The sequence below is a fragment of the Acipenser ruthenus genome, chromosome 25 (assembly GCF_902713425.1).
Source record: "Acipenser ruthenus chromosome 25, fAciRut3.2 maternal haplotype, whole genome shotgun sequence".
Classification (NCBI taxonomy): domain Eukaryota; kingdom Metazoa; phylum Chordata; class Actinopteri; order Acipenseriformes; family Acipenseridae; genus Acipenser; species Acipenser ruthenus.
Genome location: NC_081213.1, coordinates 6,996,149 through 7,018,222, shown reverse-complemented (window position 1 = coordinate 7,018,222; position 22,074 = coordinate 6,996,149). Strand labels below are relative to the sequence as shown.

At 39.8% G+C, this 22,074-nt stretch overlaps 2 protein-coding genes across 3 annotated transcripts in view; both read right to left on the bottom strand.

The window, feature by feature from the left end:
- The window catches only part of LOC117413414 (arf-GAP with SH3 domain, ANK repeat and PH domain-containing protein 1-like), a 48,192-nt gene extending 42,343 nt beyond the window's left edge, over positions 1 to 5,849 (bottom strand). Inside the window, exon 1 of the mRNA XM_059000023.1 lies at positions 5,829 to 5,849. The gene's annotated coding sequence lies outside the window, so the exon portion shown is untranslated. The remainder of the gene's footprint in view (positions 1 to 5,828) is intronic.
- A 4,538-nt stretch (positions 5,850 to 10,387) lies between these two features.
- LOC117413953 (transcription factor E2F2) lies at positions 10,388 to 22,068 on the bottom strand. 2 transcript variants are annotated; one of them, XM_058999310.1, is made up of 7 exons: positions 21,037 to 22,068; positions 13,980 to 14,085; positions 13,121 to 13,340; positions 12,548 to 12,706; positions 12,259 to 12,373; positions 11,973 to 12,147; positions 10,388 to 11,349 (listed from the first exon to the last, which is right to left on the bottom strand). In XM_058999310.1, the coding sequence occupies exons 1-7, from the start codon at positions 21,301 to 21,303 to the stop codon at positions 11,114 to 11,116; spliced, it is 1,278 nt and encodes a 425-aa protein (XP_058855293.1). In that variant the 5' UTR covers positions 21,304 to 22,068; the 3' UTR covers positions 10,388 to 11,113. The 2 variants fall into 2 exon arrangements, with proteins under 2 accessions (XP_058855293.1, XP_033879334.3); XM_034023443.3 differs by having other exon boundaries at positions 10,388 to 11,352; positions 21,037 to 22,067.
- Between the last annotated feature and the right edge of the window lie 6 nt (positions 22,069 to 22,074).

Genomic DNA, 22,074 nt, shown 5'->3' with positions numbered 1-22,074 from the left:
GGAGGTATCTTAAGCCCTTTCAAGTTATTTGTGTCACAGTTTTTGTACATTGCTGTTACAGCGTAAAATTATTCAGCAGGTTTCATTCGACTTTATGAAGCAAAATTAATTAATTCTATAGGGTGATGCAAAATGTTTGGCCATAGCTGTATATATTAGAATGTTGCTATAGCTTCCTTACAAACTGGTTAAAAAAAAAAAAAAAAAAAGTTCACAAAATCTTTGTGTAAACAGACCAGTTATTGTTGGGCCTCATTGTAAACTAGCATTTAGCTAAATTACTTTGAATAATGATCTCCTAAAGACTAAATCAAAAGTAAACAAAAACGTTTCTTTACAGTACGTTTCTTGCCATTGTTATATGCTCTGTTGTGGTTTTCATTTTATTTGACTGTACTGAGTTCAGAAAATCTGTTTAGGCCAAGTTGGTTTTAATAGGACAGAGAAAATGAAAGAGGGGGTAGAAAAGGGGGCCTTTTAGGAAGTTCATTTACAGAAGTTCATTGTCCTGTTGTGTTTACACAACTGAAACCAAACGAGCCACTGGCCTGCTCCACCCTCAACCTCCCACCTGAAAGCACTCACTTAGATGGACCAATCACAGACTCAGGAGGCTGGGTCTCAGGTTGCAGCTGGTGATCACAGGGGGCCGCTCTAAGGATTATCAGTAAAAGCTTTCTGAAGCATTCAGATTCCTGTAAATGCAACTAGAGAGGACCACTCTGTTCTCTTCTCAATACGTATCATAAAAAGGCCTGGTTTTGTATCCAGGAATATCAAGTCTGTATTGGTAGGGGATGAATAAATGACAAGGGATTTATTGACCTTTAATGGAATCCAGCCAGGACCCCTGAGAAATTGATGACCATGACCGCCATCCACTATATCCCCTTTGCAGGGTATTTCATCTCCAGCAGGGCTAACAAAGCAGCTGTGTATCAAAGACAACGGTTCTGTTCTAAAGGGAAATGGTAGACAGCAATTACAATGGAATGCATACTCTGTGTACATGAATATTGTGTACATGCACAAGGAATTTATCCTTTTGTAATTGATTGGTTTGAATCTGAAAACTAATGGACAGTTGACATGACTTTGGCCTTGAGGGAATGCCTCTAAACCTATGCACTTGAATCTACAGTAGTATACTGTGATGACAGGTGGCCATCTTTGACGTTTTATATAGCGGATTAATAATGGTGTATCCTAATACAAACCAGCTTGCGTTACCAGCTGTTTTACTGTGTTATCCAATCAATAAACACAGAGCAAAAAACAAATACTAGCGGTAACATTCAATAGGTCCTTGTTGGTCATACAAGTATTCTACATGTATAGTGATACCTCTTTTTATTGAATCCATCCCATTATTTTTGAAGCCATGCACGTGCTGTTACTGTGGGTATCACAAAGCAGACAGGATATTGCACTGGCTTGGTATATTAACAGCTTTATTTGAAGGGTGTTGATGCAGTAGTTTTGCACATGGAGATGATTAAATAAAGATGTGTAGTGCTGCTGTTTGCTTGGTGTTTTCTGGGCACACACATATATTATTTCTACACAGTAAATTGTGCTGGATTAGCACACCTATCCATATTCCTTTCTATTTCCAGGATTCTTTTTTTTTTTAAAAAAAGCTGCACATCCCAGTGTGGGAGAAACTGCCTTGTTACTATGCCAACCCTTACAGGGAAAACACTGGGATCCCATTATAATCCCATAATATTACCCTAAAGCCAAAGGATGCGTGTCAATAGGGTCTGGAGATATTGTCCTCAATTTTACTGCAACGTGACCTATAAAGCTATTGTAAACATTTTGATGTTCTGCCAGTAGAGTTTTTAACCTGTGTGACCATGTGACTGTGTTTGGAAAGGCAAAACATGAATTTATGACAGTGAGGAGCATATGTCAGAATAACAAACAGAGAAGATAGAGACCGCTTGTATTGGTTGCCAACAGGCCCATACATTGATTCTAGTGAAAAACACAACCAATGTTTCACAAAAAATAATTTATTTTAACAAATTATTTCCATTATTCTTATTTTTATTTCAGCTTTTCTCTTCACATATTTTTTAGAAAACAAAAAATCACTTAATTTGATACAGAGGAACACCACTTTTTTTAAACACTCAATTTTCCGCAGGTGATTGAGTGTATAAAAAGGGGTGTTCCTCTGTATGATTAAGACTCTTTGTCGAAACGCGTTGAGATTTTGTTTGTGCTTTTTTGTTTTCTAAAAAAATATGTGAAGAGAAAAGCTCAAATGAAAAATAAGAATAATGTTAATAATTTGTTAAAATAAATTATTTTTTGTAAAGAATTGGTTCTTTTTCACTCGAATCAGAATAACAAACAAAAAACACTCCACCAAAGAGGATAACCTCATTATATCATTGTACCCAGTGGGACATAACGCTCTCCAAACCTGCCCACTGGTTGTCTTGGTGTTTTACTTTATTAAATCACGGCAGTACTGCTCTTGTGACAGTCATAACTCCACAAAACAGAATTTCCCTCTGTTTTTGCCAAGTATGAATATGTTGACTCACCCGAACCCGTTCACCCATGGCAACAGCTTGTAATGTTGCCGCTACCCACAACGACAGCTTTGAGAAATTCAAATTCACCTGCTATGCTCAGAACTGACGTCTTCGCAATGCAGACAGACAGAAGAGCTTCGGCTAGCTCTTTGTTGTGTGAACAGTTCTCATTTCTAAGGGTGTTGGTGCAGGCGTTTCAAACATCAAGGGGATTAAATAAAATAAAATAAAAAGTCACATTTCGATCTGTAATCGAAATACCGATGTTTTATGTGCTACTGTTTTTTTTAAATATTACATTTATGTACTGGGTGTTTGTTTTGGATATGCATTAAAATATCATGTAAGTCAACACCAAATGCATTTATGTACATTTTAATGTAAAACATAAAGCATTATAGCCTACAGTAGGCTTTCTATTATTGCTCATTTCTATGTTGGTTTAGTTTCTTTCATTACTCATTTATATATGTCACAGTAGAGATTACAAACCACAGTGATTTGGAGCCTCTCAATAGGAGCCTTGACTGGTGCAAACTCAAATTGGGATTCTCCAGGTAGAATTCAAATCCTACTAGTAGAGTGGTAATTAGACATTTTGCTGTTACTGTTTCTAGAGTGGTATCTCTACTCCAGTGTTGCTAATTGGAGTTTTAACTGATATTAACATGTACAGATCTGATTAAAGAGTTAATTGAGAATGATGGAAGCAATCCGTGCTTAACGTTTAACATTTAACAAGGCAGTTTCACCATATAGTGCCAAACCTAGTATATCATTTTATGATTGTTTAAAACTAATAATTACGTGTGTATGACCAAAAACAAGGTTCCCCCTTGAAGATAGGATATAGAAAGTGCCATGCTGTCAAATTGCAATGAACCAGACACAGGTACTCCAGAAGAGACAGCAAACTGAACACGGTTGTGTTTCCTTAGATCTTGTTAGAAAGTAATATGACATTCTAGTGTTTGGAATCACTGTGACAATACCCTATATTTGATACAATACCGTATTTTTTCCACCTTTATTTAACTTGTCCGGGTTCAATACGATCTTCAAACTGTCAAGAAGTTTTCTGTTTATCATATATGACTTGATAAAGTAAGATTTTTTACAAGTATATGGTTATATTGTGGTATCAGCTAGTTAGGCTTTGTGGTAGAGAAATGTGAGACAGAGAGGAAGAACACATATGCCTTATACATTTAATTATAAACCCTACCAAGTTTATAAATGTAGGCAGCATGCACTTTATATATATATTTTAAATACATAAATCTACCATCAAAGCAGGCGTGTGTTTTAAATACATGCCCAATATACATTATGTGTAAACCCTATATGGCTGTGGGAAGCCTGAGATCTTTCTATGATCTAAACCACTGATTAGTCGTAATTGAGTCCGCACCCTTGGTGGGATATGAGTCTCCTTCATTTCCTGGCCTGTTAAAAGCAGTCACAGTGGCAGATGTAGGTGTGCAGATATTCTGAAGTTGTTTTCTTTGCTCTGGCAGGACTCAGCTTGTCTGATCTGCAGACATGCAGCGTCGTGTCCGCACCACCTGAACGAGACCTGCTGGGGCGGATACAGGACAAGCAAGAACGAAATCAGAAAAAAAAATGGAAAAGAGCTACCTGCCATCTCTTTTTTTTTTTTTACCTGCCATCAAAATCAAATTACTTTCAGGTGGTATTCGTTATAACACTGAACCTGTAATCCTTTCACTTCTAGACAGTGCTTGAGGTGACCCTCTCTCTAATAAAAATGGCTAGCAATTAGAAATAGACTGCTACCCCTGAAAACCTGCCTGAGACCGCATGAAGATCCCTACTCACCACTAGGAGAACAAAGGGGATAAATTAAAATGGGCGTGCAGCCAAGTTTTACTACTGTATTTATAGGAAACAGCAGAATTAGAACTAATAAAAATCAACTTAAGAGCTCAGAAAAGAACCTTGAAATCTCAAAGCAACAAAGTCTTCCACTGTATGACCCCAGCTCCAATTTCAAAAGAAAGTTCCATGATGTCTCACAGGTATTATTCCTTCACCAATGGATAACAATCTGTTTCGGCTCAACAACCTATTGAACCTGCAATAATGTATCACACATTTCCTTTTCTTGGATCGCAGAGGTGTTTAATTATAAATGTTATTATTCTGGAATAATATCCCAGTCGATTCGGTGGTAACTTATTCTGAACAACACTTAAATTACTTGCAGCTTACAAAATAGTTCCATAAAATGTCTCTGCCTAGCACATATATTAATTTTATACTGTAGGTCTCAAGTGTGCAGTTTTGAAAGAATGTTATAGCCAACATGGATTTCCATTTTAAAACATGATATCTGGTAATAAGCTGAGTTATAGAAATATCAACAGATAATCCAGGATTAAGGCCTAGAATCTGAGCTTCCTTTAATTTAAAGTAGTAAGGTGTTCAAATAAAAATACATGCGTCAGACCCGTGTAGCTAATGAAAATGAAAAATAGATACGATTTTTTGTTAGCTAAAATTACTTTAAATACAGGGGAACATTAATGTTTACGCTGTTGAACACAAACTCCTAAAATCTATGCAACTTCAAATCAAAACAAATCTGCATTGCTGAGCAGGATTGTTTTAATATAAATGAGCATATGGGCGTAAGGTTGAAGTCTTACAGAAGATCCATCAAAGGGCTGAAAATTCTCTTCTTATTCCCTGCTGCGGCAGTATCGGAGTCCATTGTAGGGAATGGAGGTGAAATATTGAATTTACCTGTTTGTCACGTGACACAGATAATTTTGGTTATACTTTTTAAACTTGACTGGAAATTTTAATCTGACTAGGTGTAATGCTTAAATTAAAATCAATTATTATTATTATTATTATTATTATTATTTTAAATGACATAGCAAAACTACTGTAGATTTCCAAGAACAAGTCAGTTTATCAAAATTCCTAAAATTAAAAATGCAATGTTTTTTTTTTTTTTTTTCCCGTGAGTAGCATGCTATACATATTGATCTCAATGAAATGTATTGAGACCGAGATATCCAGGTTCTTGTTCCATAGTCCAGACTTGAGCTGGATCAGCTTGAAGAGGCTGCTGAAAGAAGACATCCTTGGCTATTGAAACTGATTTGTTGAGAAGGGTAGAAAAATATATCCTTTAAATGTGTGAAATATGCAAGGAAGTCATGCCAGACTTTACACACTGTACGATATATTGTATCATAATAGAGGTATGTATCGTTTGTATTGTGAGCCAAGACCAAAATCACAACTTACCTCAATGTAGTTCACCAAGTGCTTCTTGAATGAAGGTAGTTGGCTGTTAGTTTGTACATAAAGAATTTTACTGAATGTCTTTCACATCAAGTCATGTTGATCATAAACATGTCAGTGAATAACTCCAGGATGCATTTGTGGAGCTGCAGTGATTGGTCATGCTTTGTTTAGTCTGGTAATGACATCAGCAGAGTGTTACAGAACAACATGCAGCACCTTGAGAGTCTGCACTAGTGCGTCCTCAGGGAGGGTAAAGCTTTAACAATGCTTTAAAATCAATGCATTATCAAAATTGTAAAATCAAAAAATTATTTGGTTATATATCTCCATATTCCAAGCATAAATACAAGAACCAATGCTCATTCATTGAAGAAAAGAGGGACCTGTAATTATATTGTTAGTGCTAAGAACCAAGATTTTAATATGTTGGTTAGAACTCCTTTAACTCATGATCCGTGCACCAGAACTGGTATGAGTTATTGTTTTCCCCCCTGCCATCATAAACTCTGCCATATCTCACCATTGATATTTGCTGTAAACAAATGTGTCAAATGTACTATCACTACAGTAGATGGGCTCCCTCCAGTGGGCACAAGTGGGAAGTGCAGAGCAGCTTTTTACCTGCCACCTTTTTCTTATCATAAACATTTCTCAGAGACTGGATTTTTACTAGATTTCTAAAGCCTAAAATATTGGCTTGGCATGACTTTGTGGGCCTAATGCTTCTGCTATTGCGACAGTCCCAACCTCAAAAATATATTTGACATCAATTAAAAATATGGTAGCAAAACAGTCAGAAATATCATTGTTGAGAACATTCTTGCACTGCTTAACTACCACTGTACATAGTACATTAGGATTGGTAAAGGAACAACACTGAACCCAGGAGCACTCCACTTCAAAAGGTGGAATAGTACCAGCATCTGCTCCGTGAAAGGCAACAGTCTGTAGCTTCCTAGAACCAGTACTGGCCTTGTGGGATTCAGAGTTGGTAGCATGAATGGAATTTAATGCATTTAAGAGTGACTTGTATGTACAGATTAGTAAACAGTTGGTGGCTTTAATACAAGTGGTACCTGCAAATTTAAAGTCACATTTTAAATCTGTGTACATAAGGGCAACGTGACTCCAAACTGGGGCCAATATGTGAAATCAAGAGGTAAATCAAACAAGTGGGAATTACATACAAACTAGAAATCACTCTGCATGAAGTCCAATATATAAAATCAGGTTTGTGTCATGCAAAAGTATTTATAGCAAAGTAATTGTCACAAATAATAATTCCATAAATCTTAAGTCATTTCTATTAGCCATGACATGTGCATTCTTAAAAGAAATGTTACAGCACACAAGCTTTTTCACTTTAAAACATAATCTCGTTCTAATTTAGGTTAAATAAAACTTAGTTTCTATGCCTTGTTCTTGGATTATCTTTTTACACTGCCTGGGTCAATTCACTTCAGCAGTGTCTTCTGGGTCAAAGCATATTACTGGCTGAAAGCATGTCAGTCTATTGGGGAAGCAACTGATTGGTTATTGGCAGGGAAGACGCAAATGAAGGGGTGGGGTCAATTTGACACTTGGGGGGGGGGAAAATGACCCTGGAAGTACAAAACAGTCACGGCTTGTAAAACAGTGAACCTAGAGTAGTACTAGATAACTTTTAAAAACGACAATGCGTTTGTGCTAGAACATGATTCTTTCAAAACTGCACATTTGAGACTTAATGAATGGATATGCTTGGTGGAGAATATTTTTAGCTACAATCACTAACACACGATTAGTGACAGCTCAAGAGGGCCTAACAGTAATGTCAAGGGGTAGCAATCAAATGATTATGCAATGCCTGTCTCTCTACCCTCAGTGTAAACTCAGCCTCTTTAATGACTGGTCATCAATTTGATTAAAACTAATGTTTAAAAACACTTCCAAGAAAATAGAGGAAGAGATTTGATTGAATCTACTTAGGTCGGTGAGGCAGCCATGCAATGTAGGAACTTGCGGACAACATATTTAGTAAATATGAGGATTGTAAGAACATGAAGTGAAACCTTTCTTTTGAAAGCACAGCACTTTCATACAAACAAGCCACGCCCTACATACGTGCATGACAGGCTTTGGAACAAAACAATTGACATCTAACCACTTGAGCAGGATCAACTACAAGGCAGTCCTTCAAGTCCAATAATAAAGCAGTGTTTGAATACAGACGCGTTCCCTCAACGGTATAGTCATGGTTCAAAAACCTTTATTTAAAACATTTGTACAAATCAAGTGCCACAATTTACAGTCAACAGCTCTCTACACAGTTAGGAACACAAATTCTGAACATATCCATTAAAACAAAGCTTGCAGTATTTATAAATACAAAAATATATGTACAATTTTACAATTTGAAAAGTAAAAGGCTTTTATAAAAACACCAGTTAGATTTACAAAACCAACCAAGACCCCCCCCCCCCCCCCCCCCCAAAAAAACAAAAGTTACTTCCCACAGAGCTTTAAACCCATCTCGGAGGAAATTAAAAATCAGTAAGTATTAGTAATGCTGTATATTTTTCATTGATTTTTCAAGATTTTACAAAGCAAAAGCAAACCATAAAGTTAATGTTTTCACACACAAAAAAAGCCAGAACTGTAAAAATGGACACCTTAGTGCAAAAAAAGCCAGATCTCTTATTTACTAGACAGGACACCCCACTCTATTACCCATCATCCAAGCGACCAATAGCAAAACATTCGTCATTACCAACAATAGATATTTAGAACAGCAATTCTAAATTGTATAAGATTATTACAACAAAATACCCCTCCCCTGCCCCCCCCCCCCCAAACAATTACAAATATAAAAATACATTAGAGCAATTACTAAATTTACAGTAAGCTGCCATTTCAAGGATACAAAATTAAGCTGGGCATAAAATACACATTTTAACTAAAACAGGCCAGTTACTAAGCTGTGTGAGGTATCAAAGTTACTAAGGTGATCAAGACCCGAGTAAAATCGCTTCATAGCACCACTATAGCACAAGAAACAGCTTATTTTGTCATACAAGAGCCCAGAACCAATGTTAGATGCAGGTTGACGTATCCTACATGTAGGGCACCATTCATTCAGCAAAACAAAACCCATGCAGAATGCATAATCCATTACAATAGACATGCAAATGTTAAGAAGAGTCAATTCAACTCTTAAGATACAACATCACAAGAACAATAAATACATGGGAGTAACGGTTCCCAAAATGTACCTTTGCAAAGAGTCCATTGAACATCACTTCATTTTAGAAGCCATACAGGATAGTATTAAATGAACAGGTCCACTATTCAGTTCAATCTGAATATACAGGCGACCACAATTTGCCAATTTTATAAATGTGTTCAGAAGGGTCTGCTTAAGACTTGCATTTGATGCATGAACACAGAGGTGGTCACGAAGGACAGCAACCTATTTTTTTGTTTTTTTAAACTAGAAAAGCATTATATGCAAACACACACAAACATTAGTTTCCACTCTTTAGTGAGGGCTTAACATATTGTTTAGAACATATTGCTTGTGCCAATATATCAAATACATAAGCAGGTTATTTGTACAAGGGTGGACAATCATCTCCCAAACCCACCTCAAAACAATTAATACAAGCTTAATACATACACTGCAAAAACATCTTCAAAAATACATTTAAAAAAATGACATGCAGAAATGTCAAGATGCTCCCAATCCATTAAGAAAAACTTAAGGAATGCTCCAGTGTGCTATGTAGTACTTCACTGTATATACACTACACACACTTTACTGTAAAAGGGGGATGCGCAATGACAAGGCTGAATACCTGTACAGTATGTAAACCCTGAATCCCAGCCAAGGGAAATTCCACCATCTAGAGGCAGCCTCTAAACACACACAGAAGTTGAATACATATTCCTGAGTTAGAGAATGAATAAAGAGCACCTGAAAGGGGAATGTTATGAACTAGTTGTGAGTTAACGCACGGGTTACGCTGTGCTCTAGTGTGCACTTACAAACCAACTTCAATACTTAAAAGTCGAGCGACAGTTTACACTGTTCTAAAAGCCAAACACAAAAGCCACAGAACAGGTTCACACCACGAACGATTGGAAGACACACAGGAAGTTGTACGGGACTCTGCTAAATGTCATTCCATGGTTATGGTCGGATTTCTTCATAGGGTAATACACGCCAGATAAGAAAGTTGTTGGCTCCATTTGAATGTTAACAGTACACTATGCAGTTTTAGTTGCTTTAACAGTACACTAGCTTCATTAGTGGATCTACACCTTGCAACTTTGCATTTATAACAGTTTGCAACCCACCCATATGTTCTAAAGACAGCCCATCACTGCAAGTCAGTCACCATTATTAACGGAGACATGCAAAGGAACTGCAAAATAAACCCTACATATACAAACCAAATACTTCACTTCTGCACCATTCCTACTTGAGACTTCACTGAATGTATCAGTGCCATCAGCATAAACCAGGGGGCCTGGTTTAACAGTTTACAAAACTTATGAGGGCCTTTGCTGCAGAATGCTCCCTTTCAACTAAACACTGTTCCCTTAGATACAAATCAGTCTTTGTAAAGAGTACCTGGTGTTAAAGTTCTTATGAAGCACAAAGTCTTGGATACAATTCACACTGGTCAAGGTGGTCTCCATTCCCACCCCACCTTCAATACCTGGATAAAGCAATAAAGAAGTCAACCCCCTCCAACCGTCAGGATGATTTCTAAAGAGCTTGAGGTACTTTACAGCTGCCAGTCAAACCACGTCACAGGAGGTGGAGGGGGGCTGTGCCGTCTGTGGCCAACCGACGTGGAAGGTTTGGTTAAGTGTGCATTCAAATACTCCATACAAGCTATTAAATCACAGGCTGTCAAGCCATTCTATTTTTTTTTTGGAGAATTGATATTAAATGCAGTCTCAATTTTTCCTGTAGGGGGCAGTACGAGTATGAGCATGAGGAAACCACCTTAAGGAGGAGGAAATGTTACTTCCCCTGAGTTATCAATTGATATCCTAATGGACTAACTGGGTTTAAAAAAAATAAATAATAAAAAAACACACCTCTATACATTAGTAAAATATATCTAAATGAAAGATAATGGATTCACACACACAAAAATCCAAAAACAAAACTTTTTCTTGCCAATCTCCATTCAAGGAGCACACCAGTTCTTGAGCAGGCATTATATTTGAAGTTTCTCAAATGTGTTTCTAGCTACGAGCAGGTCTCGTTTGTCAAGGTATTGGTGAAACGAGAGTCAGTTCCTGAGCAGGTCACCCAGATCGTAGGTGTCAAAGAAGTCCGAGACCCCCTCGGTGTCCTCCATGGACCACAGGTAGTCTTCCTGGTCGAGGGGGGGAGAGAAGCTGACGAAGGGGGCCGCCTCAGAGGAGGAGGTAGAGGGGAACTGGTCCTCAGTCAGCAAGAGCAAGCTGGGGGGCAGCCCCAGGATCCCCTCAACATCCAGAAGAGTGCATGCCAACTTCGGAGGCTCTGCTGAGAACAGAAGGGGGCAATAGTGTTAACAGCAACTTCTGGACCACGCTATTTAGTTTCTAAATTGATTGAGGGGGTTTTATATACACGTTTTAGAACACCTTTTGAAAATTAGAAATATCCTCTTGTTGACATTTGGGGCAGTATATCAGAAGTACCTGGGTCTATAAGATGACATTTTTAATTACGAGTGGCTGACGTCTTCAGTGTGTAGCTTAGCATTATGAGAAGTGATAAATATAAAAAAAAGAAGATTGTTTCAAAAGATGGTGCACACATTTAAAAAAGGATGCAAAAAGTAGGAAATCGCTTTAAAAAATGCACAAGCTGGCCTTCATAAGAAATCAAAAAGGGGAACAATTCCACAGTAAATAATTTTTTGGCTGTCACTCAGACATAATTACCACCTTGCAGACCCCATGCTTATACTACTGCAACCAATTCTTGGCTACAGAGCAAACTAGTGAGAAATATAACAAATACAGTTCCTTGTTTTAAATCCCCACCATCAATCTGAATATACATACACTAGTTTGTTTAGAATTAGTAGGCATTCAATTCTGAAACTGGGATAGTCCTATTAAACATTACTTTGAAGAGATTGCTGGTAAAGCGCTTACCTTCCAGGGGCTCTTGCTTGGCTACAGTGGGCTCGGCTGTGCAGGCTCCAGTGGCACGAACCCTCTTGCTGGGACTGCTGCTCTTGACAGGGCTGCTCTCCTCTGCTCCTTCTTCCGGACACAGGTACACCTCAATGGGGCCGTTCTTACTCTTCAAGTAAATCTGCAGGGAGTCCTGGGCACGGAAAATACAACGTCAGTTCAGAACCCAATACTGGCACTGGGGCGATCGTAGGACGAAGCACAACCCAGCAGAACGGGTTAGCAGATCAATAAAAGCTTGTACCCCGGTTGACTCTGGGACTTCCAGTTTGGTCTCAGACGGCGCTTTGACAGCGATCACGGTTTGGTCCTGCAGGCTTTGGATCGAGCGGATATCCTGGTAGGTCACATACGCCAACGTTGGGAGATGTTAAGGGAAGTCTCGTCTCTAACAGTACTATACAACCCCCCCCCCCCAACATCCACAAAACTGGTATGTAAATCTGGCCACTAAAATGGCTCTGTGAGCAACATGCATGAATAGATTAGTCCCAACCCCCTCCCAAAATAATGGAAAAGCAGTGGAAGGATATTGTTTGTTATTCTCCTCCTCTGTGAGCTCTTTCAGCTGGGTGCTGCTGGACTGGATCATGTCATCCAGAGCCTTCTCCGCCCGCTCCAGATCCGTCAGCTCCTTCCGCAGCCCGCGCTGCTTCTCAGAACCAGCCGAGCCTTCGAACACACCGCCCATCCTACAGAGGAGAGGAGGACTTGGGTTACAGTACATGGAAACATGCAACCCTTTAGCTAAGGGCGGCAGTCAAAACGGATTCCTCTATCTTAACTTAGTCACTTACCAGACACTTTTATCCAAAGCGACTTGAGACTAGGGGGCGAATTATGCATCAACAACTGCTGCAGTCACTACAAAAGGACCTCGGCCTAAACCGAAGGACGGAGCACATGGAGGTTAAGAGACTTGCTAGGGGTCACACAGGGAGTCAGTGGCTCAGCTGGGATTTAAAACAGGAACAAAAACCTTTTCTTTAACCACTTGACCACCAAGCCTACCTTGGTGGTCCAGCGTCTCTAATCTCTATGTATATTGTGAAATCATCCCCCAGTACACAGTGAAATCACCATGCTCCACAGCCCTCAATACTCACACCCACTGAATGTTGTTCTTGGACTTCTTGCGAATGAGCTGGATTCCCTCAAGCACATTGGTGATGTCATAGATGCGCCGCTTCTGGACCTCCAGAATCTCGGCAGCCCGGTTCAGATCCAGCACCCCGTCCACAGACTCGCTCAGCAAGCTCACAAACTTCTTGGTGAGCAGCCCCAGAGAGGTGTCGTAGCGCGTGCGTTCGCCCGGAGATTTGGGTGCTGAAAAGAGGAAGGAGACCAGGGGTTAGAGGGAGGGAAATCTGCGGTCAATCCAATTACAATCGCAAAAGAATTAACACAACAAAATGGACACACTGCTGGCACATAAAATACTTAGACAAGAGAGAAGAAAAAAAAAAAAAAACACTTCAATAGTGCATTTACAGTTAACTTCGACCTGAGCTGGCTTAAGAGTCGATTGGATGAAAAGATTCTTAACATTTCAACCACCATTTACCCTTAAGCAATGCTCCAAGCTGGCACTTAACCAGTATCTTCTGTAAACTTTTTTTTCTGTGAAAGATGGGTCTTGGTTAAATTAAGCATCTACAAATTGCATTAAGATAGATATGTGCTTGCATAGAAAACTGTATACTGCAGTTGTACTGCTATGTATTTACTGTGCCACAGAGGGAAGGGATGTGAACGGTGCCAGGTTGTGTGTGAACATGGCCAATCTACCTATTTTATATAGGAAGCTTCACTAGGAATGACCCTTCAAAATGCACGAGAGAATGCAGAATCATTCAGCTTTAAGGTGGAATTAAGCCAACATTAAAAAGCTGTACAGAATCAAAACTGCTGTACAATTAGAGGATGGAAATGTGTTGACATGGCCATGCTGCCTCACATACTTACTCATGGGGCTGGGGAGCCTGGCTGCAGTCCTGCCTTTTCCTTTGGGAGTGCGAAAGTCTGGCATATACAGGGGGTCATTGCCTTCTAAATCCAGCTTCCTCTTAGCCTGAGGGTGGGAGCAAACAAATACAATTTACAGCTTCCATAAATACCCCAACACCCCATATTAGATCTGGAGTCACTTACAATGTAACTCTGGGATTTGCAATTGCAATGTCACTGCAGTTAAACCTTGGCACACCTGTGTGTATTGCAATTACAATATAATAAATCAATTTGTTCAATTACACACCTTTCCAGGCTTAAATCATTTAGTTTTACGTTGAGCGAAACATTCTTCTCGGATTTTCAACCACTTTTAGTCATCCCATTTGTTTGAAAAAACATTATAGTATGTTTCTGTATTTGTACCTGCGATGACTGCTTTGTAGAATAAACAGTAAACATGTCGATATGTGTAGCTATTTGGTACTTTTGAGCGTAATATGTATTAACTTCAATTACTGCAGCGTAACTACCTAATTGTACTTTTAGCAATCATAAATTTACCCCAGGTCTGCCTCAGTACATAAACTATGCAGAGGTAATGCAAACCATCTTGTCAAATGGTGACATTACACTGAAACCTTTGCCTGCTTGACATTTTTACCTCTATTATTGGAAAAGCTTTTAAGTTCCAGCAAACCCAGTGAAATGCTTGTAGAGGGTGGGAGGAGTCAGACTGCCAGTGAGAGGCAGCACTCAAACTCTTAAGGCACAGCGCCTGGCTGCTGCAAGGCAGGTTCTCCAGGCCTGCCAGCCGTCAGGAATAGAAGTTATTACACTGTTGGTGGTTGCGAATAGAGTCAGCCTCACTCCAAACCAGATCAGATTACAAATCGCTGAAGAGACCTCAGCCAGTTTAATAAGAGGTCACCCAACCAAGACCTCATTCATTCAGCAGGACAGCCTCCCACCCCTTCTCAAAAGAATAATCTCCATGACAAGCCACAAGCCTCCCTGCTAACAGCAGAGACAGCGCTATTATCACCCCCCCTCCCCCCCCCTCCCCCGACCACCGATGGGCCAAACGCCAGCCTCCCCTCTTATGGTTCATGCTTCTTGTACAGTACCCACAAATCAAACTTGACCTAATTGTGTACCAAGTAGAAAGCCAATATCTTTCAAGATTGAGGTCACCACCAGCTGGAAAAAAACTCGCAGGACACCCAATATGGCAGCTACCTTAGGTCACAGGTCAAAGCAAAGACCACAGTGCCATTTCCCTCCCTCTAGGACCTTCCACAACATGGTCGGCATCTTCATGGTACAGAACACATTAGTAGCCGTCGTAGCGGGAATGCTGAAATGTGAATTAGAACAGAGCAAAATAAATCTACCCAGCATTCAAGGGGTTAACCAGCTGAAGTTGAGCAGCTGTCTGCACAGCGGGAAAGGGAAGGAAGAAGAATGGCTTTGTTTCCAGCTCGGAGCTGCATCCCAAACACCCACCTGCTAGTGACATCTGCAGACACCGACAGGTGTGACCACAGGTTTCCAAAGAGAAGAAGCTGCTATTAACATGGACAGCCCCTGCTGCCTAAGTGTGGGATTGGTTCCTACAATAGTATATACTACGGAGTACTGATTGACTGCAGGGTTCACAGCTTGTAGATTTTTACACAGGCATACAGCAAGTCCCTGAGGAACACTATTTGTACTGTTCCCAAATAACATGTTTAATGCTGATCTGCCCCATTGTCAGAGAAAACACACTCCTTTTCTTATCATATATTTAAAAAGATACAGGTGTCGTATATTTCTTCTGTTGCTTGTATTTTATACCTCATTATGAAACGTGCACATATTTCAAAGCTGCCGATACAGACCCTGGGACACAATCCCTGCATGTGCTGGAGCTCAGACTCGCTCCAGTATTCCAGCTACATACAAATCAGACCACGTGACTTATAGCAAGGTACTAGCATGAGCAGCTTAGCTATAGCACTGCAATTGAAATATATATTTTTGTTTGATTGTCTCCAAGTTAAATCAAACAAAACATTCTCAGTACAATAAAACATAAAAAAGCTGATAGATCAAAAGAAAAAAAGGTTAATACTTTAAAAGAAAGAACAGAGATGAAGCGTTAGACACTGCTGTCATTGTCACATGCGTGGGCTGCTTCACAATACAACACTAGCTGCAGACCCCATCCTACGGGTGCACAGTGGCGGGAAGAGACAAGACACAATGGAGAGGCGTGCCTAAGCCAGCCACTCATTGAGCAGCCCTTATCCCTCTTCAATGGAGACTTCATCAACTCCACTACCCACACCTCCCACATGGCAGAAACAAATAAGCAGTGGTTTAAAACTAAAGCTATCTGGACTAGGAACAGAACACACTGTACAGTGGAAACTTAAACACTTTGTGTTTTATACAAAAGCATTTTGTAAAACCATAAAAAAAGGGAAGTTTGAAGACACCAATATGGCAGTAAACGAACTACCAAAGTGTAGTCCGAGCACCCTCTGTGCATGGAGAGCGGCGCGGGGGTGTTCCCTATTGAAGTTTCAGTGTCGAAGCCTGCCTGTATTGTGGTTTACATGAAACCAGCCTGCAGTGCTCAGATGATATGAAGTGTGCTGTGGCACAGATAAGCTGTGGTGTTCGCTGTGTCTCAGTGCAACCACACAGCTCTCTTGAGCTCTCAACCAAATTAGTATAATTCTGCTATCATTTGCAGTAATGGGTGGTTTCTGAACGTCATCTAGCAGCTGTTTGCTCAGTAGGCAAAAGAAATGAAAAAGCGGTTCCACATGAATCGGAGTGCAGAAACCTGTGTTCAGCTGTTCCTCTGCAAAATCAAGTAGCTAGAATTTAAAGCATAACTGAAATAAACCTATTTTACTAGAATTCTGTTTTGTGAGCAACTCCTAGATTCATTTTCAAACATTTCATCATAGTATTGTGAACTGTAAACCACAGTATGAATGCAAAATCGGAAATACAAAAAGGTAAATACAATGCAAAAATACAAAAGTGGAAGTTTTTCACTGAATATGAGTGGTACATTATTACAAAAAAGTTTGAAGTGTTTAATCTATTTGAAAGTACCTTTAAAACCCTGTGAGAACCCTGTTTATAAGGCAATTCATGGGCAACTAAAACTACAAGCTAAACCAAAAACCATCAGATTGAGGAACTAACACAGGAGATCTGAATTTCACGGCACGTACTTCAGCTGGTCAAAAAAAACAATTTAAAGCTGGTCAAATCCAAAATATGCAAGGGGTTCCAAGCTGAAGGTACGAAACCTCCAAGCGGACAGCAATGGCAGTCGAGGAACCCCCTGGGTGGGGTAGGTTAGATTGCATTCCTTCCCAGGACACAACCCCCAAACAGCTGGCCAGCGTTTACACTTAAATTATCTGGATGAGCATCTCCAAACAGGATTATAAAGAGGAGGAAGGGAGCTAACTGGCTGTAATCAGGCAACCCTGGAAACAATGAGCAAGAGACCCACAGAGGACTAACATCCTGAAGTGGTCCTCTCATTACTCATGAATTATTTACTTGATTAAACGCAAGGAACTGTGCTACGTTTGTACTTCATAATCAACGTCTCTACTTCCCCACTTCGTGGTTTCCAGTTGATTTGCCCATTAAGTGCATCAGTTTTGGGCGAGTTTCAGGGGACGCTAAAGTAGAGAAGGTTGGGACCAATTTGGTTTCATCACAGCGGAAGCAGCTATAACGATACAATATCCCCTGTTCCAGTAATATGTAGTTCTCGGTATTGAGCAACACAAATTGCTTTGTGAAACTCAACGCCACACCCCAAACTATGCTGTGGTTAACACAATATGCAACTTAAAAGGCAAAAGAAAATGTAGCTGTTTTCCAACTCTATTCATTTCTTGTGTTACAAGGCAGGCTATATGTCCCAACATATCTAAAACAGGAAATGAACTTAAAGCTCAGCAGCATACAAAAGTCTGCTCTAGACAACAAAACAAGGGACTTGACGTGCAAGAGAGTAGCCTTTTTAATGCCTTGGTTATTGAAGAAATTCTGGGTATAGATAGACTTTCAACCTTTTGTGTACGAAGGTATTGTAAACCCACAACCATAAAATCATTTTGATTTAAACAGTGATAGAGAAAAGCCGAAAGGAACCCTCCATTAAATCCACACAAAAACTTTCCAATGTAAAGTTTTAGCAAGCCTGCTATCTGATCTACTCGCACCAGATTGGTCAGGTCTGGCTATTGTACTATACTGTAGGTCACACATACTATATTTACAAATGCTAAAATAACTTAATCCAAACATTCAGAACGATTTGTAGTCAAAAGGTGTCATTCCTAAATTATAAACTAGAGTGTTTTAATAGTAGTTATGGATGAAACACACTAGCGCATCCCATCAAATACCAGCTCAATGCAAGACGGTTTGCAGTCATTACCACCTTCATTTCAGAACAAAAGAACCCTTTTGGCAGGATTGAAAGAGGAGGTGCAAAGAGATTGGGTCACATCGCTTTGAAATTCAGGCAATCATTTGCAATTGCATCCTAACAGACCAATTGACTACAGTGCTTCCAATCCCATCCATGACAATAGTAACATTCCAAATACCCACAAGACTGTAAATACTAGGAGTGATCATGAATGTAGATCCCTCATCCCTTGCACATGTGAAAATGTATTTGGAATAAAAGGTATGTGCGTATAATCCCCAGATTCTCACAATCTTGATAACGCTGGAAAAACAGTTCGACAAAGGCTATGGATGTGATCTAGCAAAGCTTCCACTATGACTGCACAGCGGCTGCACCCTGACAAGTCAAAGAGCACTACCACCCCCACACTGAACTGCTTTCAATTCAGCAAGAGAGCAAACTGCAGTGTAAGCAAAGGTTACCAAAAACATGCCCTTGTGTAACTATCTAGATGACATACAACACAAGATAAGGGAAAGTAAGACTTTCACACAAGAGCTGGGAAGGGACTAGGGAAGACATTAGCTGTTGGTTGTCATTGTATATTTGCTTTGGTTGGCAGCTATATAGTTGGAAATTCTGTTGTCTTCAATATTTCTCCCTTCAAGCAGAAGAAAACCAATCAGAGAAAGCTCATGAACACCAGGACCGCATTTGTAGGCACAGTGCCTGAAAGGGATATGGAGATTTAAGCTAATGTTGTAACATGCAACCACTTGCCTCATTACTCTTAACTAACCAGGTTAAACCTGTCGGATGAATTTGTATTGCAAAAAAATCCTGTATCAGCTTCCTTGGACTGACACTCGCGGCTTTGTGTAACAGGAGAAAGCATTGTTACTGTATTTGAATAGATGAACAGTATAGGCACACCCTTCAACTGTACCAACTCTATACATCAGAACACCAATAGCGCTGCACTGTGACCTCACCCGGCAAGAGCAGACCGGTTTCAACTGGAGGAGGGCACAACAGGTGTTCCTCACAGAAACACACTAAAGGTATCAAGCCTGACAAAGCCTGAGAACAAATATAGAAAGTCAATTGCAGAAGTACTGCTTAACTGCTTCAGTGAGGAAGTGTAGTTCAATACCCTGTGCTCACATCCAATAAGCTCATTCACATACAGTTAGGGACAGCGGCCAACAGCCTGGTACAGAAAGCTGGTTTGTTAATTATCTTTGGTGTTCAACATGCTTCCACTCTGGGTCTTCTCATCTTGTAATTAGATCTGCACAGTAGCACCCTGGTCACACTAAACTACATTACTTTTTGAAAACATGAAACTAGTAATCTTGGATTTGTCATTACAATTTAAGTATTTCTACTAAAATACATGTACCTCCACCAAGCATTTTCATTTGATTTCAGAACTGTCAAAGACCACTAGTAATGTATGTATATATGTGCAATATACAAGTCTAGCCTCTAGGGCAATGAAGATGTGGCTGAATGGACTTTATGCATTGCTAGAAACAATGGTTGTAAAAAGTTAGTCATAGTCTGCATGTCAATAAAATAGATTTTATGGGAGTAATTTAGAAGTGAGAAAAAAGTGCTGACTATTGAAGAAACATGTTTTAAATAATGCTTTTATATGCTCAATAGATATTGGTTCTTTGCTTGTTTAATACTTGGCCTAGTAGCAGCGAGACCATAAGATGGAAACTAGTATACAGGAAGTGACTTTGTACTAGGAAGCAACACCAACTGTCTTTGAAATATCTATATACCTGCAAAGCAAGACAATCAAAATAAACTGGGCATCCGTGATAATATTGCTAGTGGTAATAATGAAAATGCATTACCCACCCACCCCTCCCCCTCGGACTGTCAGGACAGCTGGTATAAACTGTCAACTCGGGGTTTTACTCTGGGAAACGATTACATTGTCAGCAGTGCCCACGACCCCCCCACCTCATCTGACCTGCAAGTTAGCTTAGCATTAATGCTTGCAGCTGTACACAACCACAGCATCGACCACCTGAGCAGAGATGCTTTTAAAAAATGACTTGAGTACTAACTAGTACAGGGCTATCATTAGACAAGCCCCGTCACCTCCTTCCTTGATTCCATGTTGTCCTTCCGCGTAAAGTGACGAGTCACTTGGAAGATCCAACACCGCTACAGAGACAGCTTATAAGCAAGCACATAACACAGATCCATAGAATATGGTGCATGCAAACTGTCGCTCACTTAATAGCGGGGTTCTCTCAAAAAAATAACGTGCATTATGAAACGACTTGAGCTATTACACTTTTTAAAACGACTTTGACAGTTATTTTACCAGGGAAAAAAATGCACCATGTACCTGTGTGTAGAGGTTAGAAACTTTATACCAAAACAAAATGACGTTGTTGAAACCCCTTTGTAAACTAGTGAACCTTCAGATAGAAACTGCAAGACAATGGTATTTATACTAACACTCTTTGTACGTGCTGAAATGCAAGACAGATAGATTACTACATTTAATAGACTATAGATGATCCTACTGGAAATTAATTCAAGTTATCAACACATTTAAAAAGTGACAAACGCTGAATACAGCTCGGTTGAAATAAATGGTCTTACCGGCAATCTCCCGGAATTAGATCTGATGGTACCCCTAATCTCTGGTCCATGGGGGGTAGCGTACATGCAGTTCGCTCTCTGCTCAGAATTAGACGTGTTGCATATTTGGTTGAAATAACCAGCCGGTACTGTGTGGATCAGAGGACTCGATAGTCCGGTGCTGAAAAACTCAGTTTTTATGCCAGGCAAAACCTTCTTTTCCGATACCGAGAGTCCGCTGCTGCTCCTGCCAGTAGCCGAAGGGACCCCTTTGGGTAACCGAATCATTTTCTATTGTCTGGAAAACGACCACCTAGCTCAATTTTGCAAAAATAAAAATGGGATTTTTAAACGCTAAAAAGCCAATATTAGCAATATATAACTAGTACATGGTAAGGCTACCAGCAACACTTGCAGGTAATGTTTAATATAAATTGCAATGCACAAACTGCAGCTGCATATAATTCTAAACACTGATAAATATATTAAAGAATGCAACTACAATTGCAAGACATACAAAGTATATGCAATGCTTCTTATGGAGCAGTTAGTCTTGCATTTCCCTTTGAATAAATAATTACTTTTAAAGTAATCTAAAACGTAGCAGCTTGGCGTACGATAGCACCTTCCAACAACAAACTGTAAAACAAAATCAAAATCAATTTCAAGCCAATAGTTTTCTTAAAAATCGTTTCCTATCTCCAGCAATATTGATATGTTTAAAATCAGCAGAGTTTGTAGTTCAGCTTTCATGAAGCTAGCTGTCTGTTCAAGTAGTAATATTTGCAGGATGCATCAGATTTTAATTTGAGTTTTTGGATTGCTCCACTAAGCCTTCTCTGTGTTCGGTTGATTTCATAGCAGCTAGGTCCCCCCAGCTGATCTCACTGCTGCTGTTTTAGCGCCAAAGTCCGTGCCGCGAAATTCAGATCTCCCGCATTACTAGTTCCTCAGTCTGATTGGCTAGCGTCAGGGGCTTGTTACACACCCAGAAGGGGTTATTTGCATAGAACTGGTCTAGTCAGGATGGTGCAGCATTGAAGAAGTCATTTCCTGCGA